Consider the following 14132-nt stretch of genomic DNA (forward strand, 5'->3'; position numbering starts at 1 on the left):
GAGGGTATCAAAATCTTAGGAGTCACGTTCTATAGGGAGGACTCGGCGACTAAGAATTGGCGGGGAAAAGAGTGCATGGTGAGAGGCAGGCTGGCTGGTTGGGCAGACAGGCGCCTCTCAATGGAAGGTAGAGTGTTAGTTTTGAGGGTGGAAATCCTCCCGGTACTCATCTACCTGGCTTACGTGTTCCCGCCAGGGGCGCAAATGGCAAAAAGGTTGGAGCGCCTGTTTTTCAAGTTCATCTGGGGGGGAGGGATGGACCGAGTGAAGAGAGAAACAATGTACAAACGTGCTGAGAACGGTGGGAGGGGGGCCCCGAATGTCGTGTGCATCCTTAACACGATTTTTGTTTGTAATACGCTGCGACTATATTTCTCCAATGGGCTCCAGGTGAAAGCCTCATATTATGTTCGGTATAGACTGGCGTGGCTCCTGAGACGGCTAAGCATGGCGTCGTTGCCGCGCAGCACCCCCCTGGCTTGGCCTCAGGGGTGGTTGTGCACCACGGTAAATGAATACATCGCGAAGTATGAGCCGGACCGGACGCGGGGGTCGTGGGTTCCCAGGGAAGTCCTGGCGGAAATGTCGAAAAAGGAGGTCTGCACAGAGGTGCCGGGTGCTCGGGGTACCCGGGCACGACAAATTTGGGAAAACGTAGCATCGGCAGCCCTGACCAAAAGGCAGCGGGACTTATCCTGGCTGGCCGCATGGGACAGGCTGGAGTGCAGACTATTTATGTGCTCCCGCAGATTGGCCCGCTCACCTGATTGCCCGAGAGGCTGCGGCCTGGGAGAGAGCGCTGCTCATGCCCTCGTACAGTGCCCATTTGCCCAGGAGGTGTGGGAGTTAAGCCGACCCCTGCTGTCCCATTTTTGCCCCGTAAAGGCTACAGCGCCTAATATGATTTGGGGGATGTTCAGGCAGAGAGCGGGTGGGGTCTGGGCTCAGGCATGGGCCGTCATAGGTGCCGTAAAAGAGGCCCTGTGGATGGCGCGCCAGAAACTGATTAAGGGCGCCTATATGTCGCCTCCCGAGGTGTGCCGACTGGCCAGGGGGCTGTTGGAGAGGGTGGTGGAGGTGGAGCGGGCGACAGCGGGCGGAGCAGCCACGGGCGCGAAGTGGCGGTGGCCGCTGCCCAAGTGCGGGATGGGCTAATTCGAAACGACCCCCCCCCCCCCTTTCGAGAATGAGTGGATGAACGCACCCCCCCCCCCCTTTTTTTTGCGACGGTGAATTTTTTGTTTTTTTGAGTGAAGGGTGTAAAAGAGGGGAACTTGAACGCGGCGTAGCTCGGTGCGTCGGCAGTGAAGGGGATCCCCTGTTCCCGTTACGTTTGTGTGGTTTTTCCGGTCCTTTTGGCTGTACAAAGCAGAGGCCTGCTCCTGCTTGAAAGGAAATAAAAACCTTAAATCGCAATTACCAGCGAAACGTCGTACTCAAATTGTAAATGTTGTGGTTTCACGCTTCAACACACCGGTGGGCTAAAGCAGTGAACTATTTGTCTTTTGTCAACGTGACACTTTTTTTACTGATTGGCCGTGTCGGGTGGTGGAGGGTTACGACACATTTATAAATAACGCGATCTAAACCCAAAAATCGTTGATTATGAACGTCATGATCTATTATTTTTCTACCTACGTGACTTTACCAAAAGAACAAAAGAGTATAGATTCCTGCAGTTACGAAAGCTTAAAATCAAGACTGTTCTATTTCAATTAAAACATATTAATAAACACATGTTGGAAGCTATTCATATCTATCAAGTTCTCATCCTTGCATTATAATATATAGAGCAGTTCATATTTCGATGGCATCATGTGGTAATGCTCCATCACATGTTTTAAATCTAGTACACAGTGAATATTGAACTGAAGCTTGACTTAAAAAAATTGGCAAATCAAATCGCAATGTCAGAAAAATCGCAATTAGATATTTTCCCCAAACCGTTCAGTCCTCTTCTGCTTGGTTCTTTCGGTAAAGTCACGTAGAAGGGAAGTAATAAAATAATAAAAATAAAACATAATAAAATAATTCTCACGACGTTTCGGCCACAACGCAAGCAGCCGTCCTCAGGTGAAGAATGAAACACCACCAAGCTTGGAGCGTATATTTAAGCTGGGTTGGAGGGGGGGAGGTGGGAAGAAGAGCGCCTTGACATAATAATTTGCATATCAAGAGGAATTTAGCATATTTATGGAAAATGCGTAGGAGGAGGGCGGGGGGTTTCAAAGTCATAGTATGCCCGTGCATGATGCAGGATTAGCAGCATCAAAGGGAGGGGATGGGGGTAGCATTAACAAAGGGAAGGAATGTTTATAGTATGTAGCTGCAGTTACTAAACAACCAGCCCTAGTAAATAACGCCAGGAAGCAGCAGCGATGTGGCGATGCCCCCCCCCAATGAGCGAGACGAGGGCGTCCGGGGTGGACGCGAAGCTCCTCTCGCTGAGCGACGACGCCAGCTGATGCCACGGGGTTGAAGGTCGAGCAGCCCTGGTGGCACCGCGCCTTCCCACCGCCTGGATGTGTTGGCCAACGCTCGCCCAAACTACGCAGGGCCGCATTGAACAGCGAGTAGCTCCTTGAGGCCCTCCGGCGCACCGAACCGCACCCCCGACTCTTCAATTCCCGGCGAACATCAGTGGGCGCGCGATATCCGAGCCAGTCCTGGTGGGCCCTCACGGGGCCTTACCTGGTAAAATAATAAAAATTACTATACTAATAGGGGTTTCCCCTTTTTTCTGGCAACAAAACTGACACCTTTTGCAAGGAATCAACATTAACCACAATACTTGCAGTCAAATGCAAACAAAAGAAATTGTGTCCTGAGCAATTTGCTCTTCAGCAACCCACATTGACCAGCGTGGTGAAGTGTGCTCAACTCGCAACAGAAACGGTGTGGCGTAGGGAAGGCCTTCATCCAGCAGTCGATTGATATTATTATAGCACCGTTGGTATCCAACGACCTTAAGATAATTACAGGCACAGGCCACACATGGTGATGCTTTTTATTGACTTAGAGCATTCGTGACTGCAGGCATTCATATTCTTTTGGTCTTTCGGTAAAGTCACGTAGATAGGTTAAAAGAAAATAACCTATCTACGTGACTTTACCGAAAGACCCAAAGAATGTGATGCTTTTTGAGATGTGTTTTTTTCTGTTTTCCCAAATATTAAGACATCCCCTGTGTTTTCATTACATTGCCATTCACAGCACTTAGTCAACCCACTGCTGGATGAGATGAGCGGTGTAGGTCACGGGAGTCGTTTGACCACACTTGAACCACGCTGGTCAGTGCGGGTTAGTGAAGAGCAACTTGCTCGGGAACAAAACAAACAATTTTTTTTGTATTTTACCAGATAAGACCTACTGAGCTGTACAACTCTGTCAGAAGCGACCTGGATATCACAAATGATAGCCTCGTCGAAGTGGATTGTCACGTGGACATTTATAGTATCCAAATACTCTAAACGCCGTGATGTTGATTCTAAATGTGGAGGAAAAACAGGAGGACCGTGAGAAAAATCCATGCGACCACGGGGAGAGAGAGACACACAAAATCCAAATATACAGCAGCAGGCGTCAGGGTCGGGATCGAACCCACGCCGTCCTGTGTACCCGGCGAAATAGTCAACATCTCCTAGCCACCGTGATGATAGATAGAGAGAGAGAGACACCGCAGACTCCAAATATACAGCAGCAGGCGTCAGGGTCGGGATCGAGCCCACGACATCCTGCGTACCAGGCGAGGTAGTTAACATCTCATAGCCACCGTGATGATGATAGAGAGACACCGCAGACTCCAAATATACAGCAGCAGGCGTCAGGGTCGGGATCGAACCCACGACCTCCTGTATACCAGGCGAGGTAGTTAACATCTCCTAGCCACCGTGATGATAGATAGAGAGACACCACAGACTCCAAATATACAGCAGCAGGCGTCAGGGTCAGGATCGAATCCACGACCTCCTGTACACCAGACGAGGTAGTTAACATCTCGCTACCGCGACGCCCCAAAAGGCAGGCGGGGGAATTGTAACGATTCCCTGTACTCTAGCAAATCGATTCAATAATCGATTATTTTGCAGACCGTACTATAATTGAAATCGCCTACCGTATTCTCCAGATCATAAGACGCTCAGAATTGGTTTGCGTGACCATAGTTGCAGGACTTTATTGGCATCAACCGGACGGACATATATTTGGGGTGCATCTTACTCCTCCTATAGGACACAAATCGCAACAATAACAATTAAAACTAACTCAACACATCCGTCGACAACACTGTAGTCTCAAAAATAAAAAAATAAAAAAAATCATTGGTGAGGTTTGGGGCAATGAAAGCTCGTGCCAGAGGGCTTATAAGAGTTGGAGACAGCATGTTACACCAAATAAATGAAACTGAAACGTTACACGGCTCCTGATGAGAATTAATTCAGAAAAAAAAGTTTCCTGATCACCAGCTTAGTAAATTATTCTTAAAATGTATTTATAGTATTATGTTTATGCTGAGTGTCTGCTGCTTCTGCTGTGTCCTGTACAGCCCTTTGAGATCTTTGATTTTTAAAAAGCGCATTCTACATGGAATTATTATTATTAATCATTCACTTCGTAACCCATTCCTGGGTTGGATCCTCGTTTCAAAAGAATAAGACGCTCCTAGCTTTCGTTTTAAACTACGAGTGGTGGAATAGGAGACTGATGAACAACAATACGCAGAGAACGCGGTCAAAATAACATTTCCAATACAATTTGCATAATCTCTAATCGATTCTCGCCGGTTGAATCTGTTCGTGGATCGTGACACAGACCCCACCCCTATTTATACAGACCACGCCCCCCCACTAACACAAGACACACCCCCTAACACAGACCACGCCCCCCACTAACACAAGCCACACCCCCTACCACAGACCACGCCCCCACTACCACAAGACACACCCCCTAACACCGACCACGCCCCCACTAACACAAGCCACACCCCCTACCACAGACCACGCCCCCACTACCACAAGACACACCCCCTAACACCGACCACGCCCCCACTAACACAAGACACACCCCCGAACACAGACCACGCCCCCACTAACACAAGACACACCCCCTAACACAGACCACGCCCCCCACTAACACAAGACACACCCCCTAACACAGACCACGCCCCCCACTAACACAAGACACACCCCCTAACACAGACCACGCCCCCCCACTAACACAAGACACCCCCTAACACAGACCACGCCCCCCACTAACACAAGACACACCCCCTAACACAGACCACGCCCCCCACTAACACAAGACACACCCCCTAACACCGACCACGCCCCCCACTAACACAAGACACACCCCCTAACACAGACCACGCCCCCCCACTAACACAAGACACCCCCTAACACAGACCACGCCCCCCACTAACACAAGACACACCCCCTAACACAGACCACGCCCCCACTAACACAAGACACACCCCCTAACACAGACCCCCCCCTCCCCACTAACACAAGACACACCCCCTAACACAGACCCCCCCCCCCCCCACTAACACAAGACACACCCCCTAACACAGACCACGCCCCCTACTAACACAAGACACACACCTTAACACAGACCACGCCCCCTACTAACACAAGACACACCCCTAACACAGACCACGCCCCCCACTAACACAAGACACACCCCTAACACAGACCACGCCCCCCCTAACACAGACCACGCCCCCCTAACACAGACCACGCCCCCCTAACACAGACCACACTCCCTCCACACCCCCTACAATAACAAGAGGACGGCTACTTGCGTTGTGGCCGAAACGTCGTGAGAATTATTTTTATGTTTTTATTTTTTTTATTTTATTATTTCCCTTCTACGTGACTTTACCGAAAGAACCAAGAAGAAGCCACACCCCCTTAACACAGACACCCCCCCGACCCCCTCCTCCGCCACCCCAGGGCCCCACCCCGGTTTGGGGGCGTCGTGCCGAGCCGACGTCACCGCGCGAGTGACCCGCGGATGGAACGCGGACAAATGTAGCGAATTGCGCTTCCGACTGCCGCGCGGGCGGCTGCGAGTGGCGTTGTGGCTGCGACTGCCTCCTCCTCCCGCCCGTGAGGACCGGAGACGATGTCGCTGTGAAGGAAGCCCCACTGGGGCAACCCCGACTGCCTGCCCGCCCGCCTGCCCGGCTACTGCTCAAGCCCCCTGCGCTACCCGGGCGCGCTTCGGTACGGAGCGGCCGACGTTGTGGCGAGGCCGCCCGCGAACCTCACGTCCCGGGCTACTGGAAGGCCGCTCCTCTGGATCGTCTTTGTAGCAGCAGCAGCAGCATCAGCAGCAGTGGGAGCATTATCGGTGGTAGTATAATAGTGGCAGCATCAGCAGCAGCAGCATCATCATCAGCATCATCATCAGCAGCATCAGCATCAGCAGCGGCATCATCGTGGTCCGCTCATAACGGCTTTGTCATCGTTAACAACAATAACAGCAGCAGCAGTAGCGTGACATCTCAACGTCAACATCGTCACAACTTATAATAATCATCGCATCGTTTGTCATACCATCATCCGAGCTGAATAGGGTCATCGCAACATCATCACCACCACGATGAGATCATAACACGGTCACGCAAATTGCACATCTCATCAACGGAACATCGGCGTGTCGTCAATAAAGCATCATCACAGCGCCTTCTGCAAGATCGTGACTCCCTCGCTTGCTTCCCACGTGAGGACAAGATCGTCTCCGCAACAGCAATCTCTCAAGATCACCATCATCATCACCAGCAGCAGCAGCAGCAGCGTCTTCGACATCGGTACCATCACAGCAGCAAGGACGATGCCGAGCTCCGCCCTCGTGGTCGCGGACATGGAGCGGGTGGTGCCAGGGGCCGGGGCCCCGTCCGAGCAGCACCGGGCCGCCCTGCAGATGGCCCTCGAGAAGATCAGCCTCATGGCCCTGGGAGACACGGAGCGAGCCGTCCTCTACGGAGACGGCGGCGTCGGTGTCACAGACGACGGCTCGTGTGAGAGTGACCACTCCGGGGACAACATGGGCAGCAGCAGCAATGGCAACAACAACGGTGGTGGTGGTGGTGGTAGTGGTGGTGGTGGAGCAAGTAACGGCAACAACGGTTGTGGTGCTGGTGGTGGTGTCAACAACAACAGCAACAGCAGCAGCAGGAGAGGAGGGAACACCACGGAGTGTGTGTGCGTGCCCAGCTCGGAGCACGTTGCGGAAATCGTGGGCAGACAGGGTGAGTGCTGCTGCTGCTGCTGCTGCCCGTCTCGTTTCCTTTGTTAGCCACGCACCGCCTACACAACTACAAAACTCTCTGTCTCTCCGTCTCTCGCATCAGCAGAACAAAGAAACCTCAGCCAGACTGTTGGGTCCCTTGTGCTGTCTAGCGGGAACAACAACAACAACAGCAGCACGTGTGCTGTTAGCGAGCGCCTATTAAACACGATTAGCAGTGGTGACACAAAGAGAGACTTGGTGGCACTGTCCTAGACAAAAGACTGCCCCCACCACCACCACCACCCCCACCGCCTGCCCATGGAGGCGCTAATTATTGGGGCTGTTGGGCAGCGAAACGCTGCCCTGGCCAACACGTGACGGTGTTAGCGAGCACCTATTTAGGGCGGCATGGCACACAAAGACGCACAGACAAAGACACGTGCGGGTTAGGCGCCATGCCGGCTTTTGGGGGCGTTTTGCAGTTGGCGAACATCTGTTTAGACGAGGCTGGCACAGCGCACGAGGGGTGACACCCACGCGCGCGCCTTTGTCTTCCCGGTGTTGATGTTTACGCTTTCTTTTGTTGTTGTTATTTTCGTTTGTCACCGAGACGATCTATGGGTCTGTGGGGGAGTGTCTGTGAGTATCACACTCGCCATTGATGTTAGCCGTGGCCGCGAATCGAACGCATGTCGCGATCGTGTCGCGGCGCAGTGCGCTAACCACTGCGCCACCGCTCCCCCCCGCGACACAAAGACACTCCAATCCACCCCCACTCCCTTCCTCCATCCTCCTGGCCCACCACCACCACCAAATCCAGCAGCTTGGACAAGGGGCCCCACCGAGTGCTGTTAGCGAGCACCTATTAAGGCTGGCAGGGGTACATCTTGGGGCAGGGAGGTGTTGGGTGGCCAGGATCTGCGTTGCTCTCTCTCCACTGCTAATTGTCCACGCAGCCGTTACTCGTTTGAGGTCGAGTCGACCTAGGAGAGGTCCAGTAGAGGGTCCAGCTAGCACGTGTTTATTGTATCCCGAGCACGTCTCGACAAGGGCAGTTAGCGAGCACCTATTAAAGGCTGGCGCTCGGTGCTGGTGTAACCAGAACCACCAGAGCACGTCCTCGGCTGCCTTTGTCTCCCCAGTGCTTACGTTTACACACCACACACTCATTTGCTCATTGTTAGGCCGAGCCTACCTAGGGGAGGCCCAGTACAGGTTCAGAAAATACCACTTGTGGTCTGCACGTTGTTGGGTGTCCGCGGTAGGGGAGTCGAACTGTGGATTTGGGGGATTTGTCACGCGACCACTGCGCCTCGAATCACCACAACCACCACCAGCACCAATCATCAGCAGCACCACCACAACCACCACAACCACCAGCACCACCAGAACCACCAGAACCACCACCAGCACCACCAGCAGCACCAGCAGCACCACCACAACCACCACCAGCAGCACAGACGGGCACAAAGGAGCCTCTCCCATTGTAAGAGAGACGCGCTGTTGGCGAGCGCCTATTAAGGCCGGCGGCGTGAGACAATAGGTCTGCTGGCCGAGTGGGTAACCACGCCCGTCCGTCTGGCACCCCCTTTGTCTCTCCCCCCACCCCCCACTGCTGCGCCACGCCAGGTGCTCTTTTCGGGCCGAGTGGACCTAAGGGAGGGGGGGGGATGGAATTCATGGCAAGTCTCGGGCTTTAGGATCGCCACTTTGTCTGCGAGCGGGGTGGGAATCGAACCTGGCCGAGGTTCCGATTCGCAGGGTGATTGGTGCGAGCCCTGCAACACAATTCACGACTCCACTCCCTGAACCGCCTTGACTGACGTGTGTGCGCTGGCAAAAAAACCTTTTGTTCTTTGTTAAGTTCCACAGCCGAGTTTCCGCGTGCGCGGAGGAGGAGGGAGTGAGGAGGAGGGAGGAGGAGGAGGAAGGCGGAGCGCGCGGGTTCCTTTGTGTGCAGTGTGCGTGGTGGGTGCATCTCTCTGCGCATTGTGAAACACGCGGCATCGCAGCGGCAGCAGCAGAAGCCTCCTCCGGTCCCTCCTCCGCCCTTGCCCAGGCTGAGCTTGTCGGGAAGGAGTTTGCCTTCTCTCCCCAGCCTTGGACGTTCACCCGAGAAACACAAAGCCGTTCACGATTTTTGTTGTTAAATTTTACAACAAAGTAGGAGAGGGATGAACGTAGAAACAACACCGCCGCACTGGAATTTTTAGGAATCCATTTAGAATCGGGGAGATATGAATTCTTGACAGAATTGCCATCATCGTCATCGGCAGTCATGATCAATCCACTGCTGGATGAAGACCTCCTCCACTAGGCGTTACCACCTCTTACGGTCTGGTCATGTGATGTAATAGTCCACATAGCACCTACGTTCTCCACAGCAGCCGATTATATCGCTGCATGGCATCTCCTTTGGGCGACTTCTCCTCGGACGCATTCCATCCCTTGGCTGCCACTCCGTTATTATCCTTGACCATCGGCATCGTCCCTCCGAGAGCCGTCTGTTCTGGCCCAGCCCCACCAACTTTCCTCGTCACCGTTTGAATCGGAGTACGTGTTGGCCCTGCATACTTTCTCTCACCCACGTGTTCCCCTTTATACTCTCAAGGCAATTCCAAGCACGCATCCCGCCGCGCTCCTTTGCGTACCTTGCACGGTCTGCCCCGTGCTCTTTGGACAATAATACAACGGAAAATTTAACTCATTGTAGGGAATAAAACGTAACCTTCATCTCATACATCGTGTCCTAAATGCATTTTGAAGGGTGTGTAAATATTTGTATTTGGCCTTGAGTGAAATGAATTTGGTTTGAAAAGATAGAGAATATTCCGGGTGTCCACCTGATTCAATTTCGGAGCGGCGGCGCAGTGAGTGGTTATCACGTAAACCTGTGAACTCAAGTGGTCCCGAGTTCGCTACCCGACCGTGGCTAACACCAGTGACGGATGATGTCTGAATCAGTCCTGGGCAGAGGTCGCAATCGGGTACCCGATACCTGTACCCTACCCGATACCTGGCTACCCGTACCTGGCCGGGTACGGGTACCCGTTTGCGACCCTGGTGCGGCCGGGTACGGGTAAGGAATCAAAACCTGTTTGTGACCTCTGGTCCTCTTTACAACACTGACCATAGCGGTGAAGTAAGGGCGAACGATTCCCGTGGCCGACGCTGCGGGCGTGGGTCGGCCGTCATCCAGCGGTGGATGGGCGAAGGGTTGTAAACTGTTCAAAATGTTGCTTACCTTTCTCGCTCCAAACAACGTCGTTCGTTCCGAGCAAGAGCGCAAACAGGGATACGAGATAACGGCAGGGCGTCTCCAGACGTGGCTGTTGTTTCCCTGCACTCTGCCCCCCCAAGGGTGTGCGCGTGTCACTTCCCTATACAGCTTGACGCGACCACCACCCTGCTGCTGCTGCTGCACCTGGCGCAGTGACGTAGCCGTCGAATGCGCAGGCGGTGCAACTGCTGCAAGGCCCACGCCAGAGAGGGCCTAAGGGCCGAGCTACGGAGATGCGGAGTCAAATTCGTGACCATCGGGGCACACGCGCCATTGCTGCACGGCGCCATTATATTGTAGGTTGTGCTCGTAAAAGAGCTGTTTAGCTCGATGGGCCTTGCCAGCTGAAGTAAAGTCTGAGTGTATTTTATAGCAGTGAATCTAATCTGAAACTTAACACACTAGCTGCATTGGGTCACTGCATCCAACGCTTTCAGATGCGCTTCTGCGGCCGTGTGGAACCGCTCTTCCTTCCGATGTTAGGAAGCCACTGGAGCTATGCCCCTTTAAATCATCTCAATTTGAAACTCATTTCTTTAGAACTGCTTCTTGTGTTTCGTTTGTTGTCGTCCCCCCCCCCGCACCTCCGATCACCACGGTCGGCTATATACTGTGCGAAAGAAGTTCAACATGCATACTAACAGCTGAGTCTGGGTCACTGCAACAATAACATCGCCAGTCAGATTCTAAGGATTCGCTTCGTTCGAGATCCGTGAAAGTGGTGATGGTGGTGACACACCAGAGGTCATGAATGGGGTAAGCAATGGGGCAGTGGTTAGTGCACCCTGCCACCCAAGTTAGATTCCCAGCCACGGCTACCATCAGTGGCAAGTCATATCTGAACCGCTGCTATCGTCCCATCGACTTAGAGATCTTTATCCAGCAGTGGACTGAGAATGGGCTGTAAATCATCATTATTACTCCTGCTATCGTTAAGGTGTCTCATGTTACGTGACCTTAATGGCCTCGTCTTGCTAATGTCAAAATCCGAATCGGAAATTGTATTTATCACTTGAGAAATCTGATGATCTATGAAGCGCTTTATCATCGATGTCCAGTGGTGGTAGGTCACCACAATTCGCCATCGCTTCCTTGCCTCTTTCATTCCTTGCACCAGGGCCCATGTCACTGACCTGGTGGCCTGACTCCGAACAAGAGAGAGCGGGGAGTAGGTGGCCCAGGTCATGGCAGTACAGTGATGGATTCTTGAGTCTATCTGTGCGGAGCTTTGAGCATTACCCCCTCGTACTCTCATGGGCTTTCTCTGGGTGCACTGGTTTTCACCCACATGAAGCAACACACTCATCAACAGAATTGGCCAAACATCCCATAGCAGGACTCTCATGAGAAAACGTCTTGAGACTCATTGCGCATTTACTTCATAAATAAAGGACAGTCTAATTGTTATGAATAATTGATAGCAAGCTTTGACTATGTGCTTTAGCATTATTACCAGCCATGATCGATCCATTTTTGGATGAGGGCATTGCCAAGCCATTGCCATTAAAAAATTCTGGGTCCATTTTGGAAGTCACATTTGGACTTGGCTTCCTTTAGGACATCCAGATGCAAACTTTCATAGGCCTATTTTAAACAATAAAAAGGTAAACACAAATTTACCCCAGATTTGGAGGACCTGAAATCTCCAATTTAGTTCGTTGGATATTAAATATCTCGTGTAATTTTGATTCATCAGTCTTGAAAAGCAATCTCCAGATTCACACTTCCATAGGCCCCCTATTTTGGGGGTCCACAGTTCACAATTTTGGTTTTGGATTTCAAAATCAAATGTCTTCAACACCCTTCAAACTTCCAATACAAACTGTCAGAGGCCTAGATTTTAGATTTTCCACGTATGATCGCCGAATCGACAACATTTCTCGGGCTCTTCTAGAACACCCTCCGAATTGACATCACTCGAGTCGCTCGCTCTCAAGTCACACGCTAACGGCTGCACGCATTCGAATAACTTGACCACCCCTCCATTCGGCAGGCTGCAAGATCAAGGCCCTGCGAGCCAAGACGAACACGTACATCAAGACGCCGGTGCGGGGCGAGGAGCCCGTGTTCGTCATCACAGGCCGCCCCGAGGACGTGTGCATGGCCAAGCAGGAGATCCTCTCGGCCGCCGAACACTTCTCCGTGCTCCGGGCCTTCCGCAACAAGCCGCCCGGCCCGGCGCTCGGCCCGGGGCCCAACCCGCAATCCCTGGCCACGGCGGCTGGGGGGGGCGCTGCCGCGGGGGGGGCGGTCGGCGCTGCGCAGCTCCAACCTCCGCCGGCCGTGCCGGGCCAGACGACGATCCAGGTGCGCGTGCCGTACCGCGTCGTGGGCCTCGTGGTGGGGCCCAAGGGCGCCACGATCCGCCGCATCCAGCAGGCGACGCACACCTACATCGTGACGCCGAGCCGCGAGCGCGAGCCCGTCTTCGAGGTGACGGGCCTGCCGCACAACGTGGAGCGCGCCCGCGAGGAGATCGAGTCGCACATCGCCGCGCGCACCGGCAGCCTCCTCGAGTTCTGTGGCGGCGCCGGCGGCGTCGACGGAGAGAGCGACTTCCACGTCAACGGCATGGACGTCGGCTTCGAGTACGGCGCCGGCGCCGGCGGCGGCGGCGGGTACCAGCCCGGCAGCCTGTGGCTCAGGCTCCCGCGCAAGCCTCTGTTCGCGGCGCCGTCGCGCAACGACAGCTCGAGCTCGCTGGGCAGCGTGTCGAGCGACTCGCGCGTGGGCGGCGCCGCGGGCTTCGGCCTGGTCGACGCGGCCGAGGGGGCGGCGGCCGCGGCGGCGGCGGCGCTGGGGTCGCGGGCGGACGAGCCGGGGCTCTGGGCGCAGCTGGAGCGAGCGAACCCCATCGCGGCGGCGCTGGGCGGCCTCCCGCACCACCCCGGACGCGAGCGGGCCGCCTCGGCCAGCGGCTGCGGCTCCTCCTCCTCCTCCGCGGCGCCGTCGGCGTCGTCGGCGTCGGGCGGCGCCGAGCACCACCCGTCGGCGCGGCGCGTGCGTAGCGACCCGCTGCAGGCCATGGTGGCGCACGGCCTGCCGGGCTTCCTGAGCGCCGAGTGGAGCCTGGGCCTGCTGCGCCGCGGAGGCCCCGGGGCGCCGGCGTCGCCGGGGGAGCAGCAGCAGCAGCAGGGGCAGCTGCGCGAGTGCGCCGTGTGCCGGGAGAGCGCCGTGACGGCCGCCCTGGTGCCCTGCGGCCACAAGCTGTTCTGCATGGAGTGCGCCAGCGGCATCTGTCACGAGAACGATCCCAAATGCCCCGTCTGCCTCACGTCCGTCACTCAGGCCATTCGCATATTCTCGTAGGGAGCGGAGGGGGGGGGGGGTCTGGGGGGGGTTGGGGAGGGGATCGGGGGGGGGGGGTTGGGGGGGGGTGGGGTTGGGGGGCCCTTTTCAGGTTAGCGGGCACGGGGCAGCCCGGGCATCTAGCGCGGTGCTTGCGGACTGGGGGGCTCCGTGGGCGGGGGGGGGGAGGGGGCTGCTGCCCGGCTCGTGCCGCTGAAAGGGGGGCGCCTCGCTCTCACGTGACCCCCGCCCCAGCCCCTCCTCACGTGCACTGTAATGCCATCAACTGCTCCAAAGATCAGGTATGTAATAACCACATAGCCCCTTCTGGTGT

General features: G+C 54.8%; 1 protein-coding gene across 1 annotated transcript; it reads left to right on the forward strand.

Annotated features, from left to right (window-relative positions):
* The first annotated feature begins 5976 nt into the window (after nt 1-5976).
* Nucleotides 5977-13827, forward strand: LOC144731576 (RNA-binding protein MEX3B-like). Its single transcript, XM_078612728.1, has 2 exons — nt 5977-7249; nt 12504-13827. The coding sequence occupies exons 1-2, from the start codon at nt 6832-6834 to the stop codon at nt 13817-13819; spliced, it is 1734 nt and encodes a 577-aa protein (XP_078468854.1). The 5' UTR covers nt 5977-6831; the 3' UTR covers nt 13820-13827.
* The last annotated feature ends 305 nt before the right edge of the window (nt 13828-14132 follow it).

This window comes from Lampetra planeri, chromosome 39 (assembly GCF_965212315.1).
Source record: "Lampetra planeri chromosome 39, kcLamPlan1.2.h2, whole genome shotgun sequence".
Taxonomy (NCBI): Eukaryota; Metazoa; Chordata; class Hyperoartia; order Petromyzontiformes; family Petromyzontidae; genus Lampetra; species Lampetra planeri.

Excerpts from the sequence above, each read along its gene's own strand:
- LOC144731576 (XM_078612728.1), top strand. The coding sequence starts at position 6,832 with ATGCCGAGCTCCGCCCTCGTGGTCGCGGACATGGAGCGGGTGGTGCCA. Across the intron at positions 7,250-12,503 it reads GGAAATCGTGGGCAGACAGG|GCTGCAAGATCAAGGCCCTG; the intron begins GTGAGTGCTGCT and ends TCCATTCGGCAG.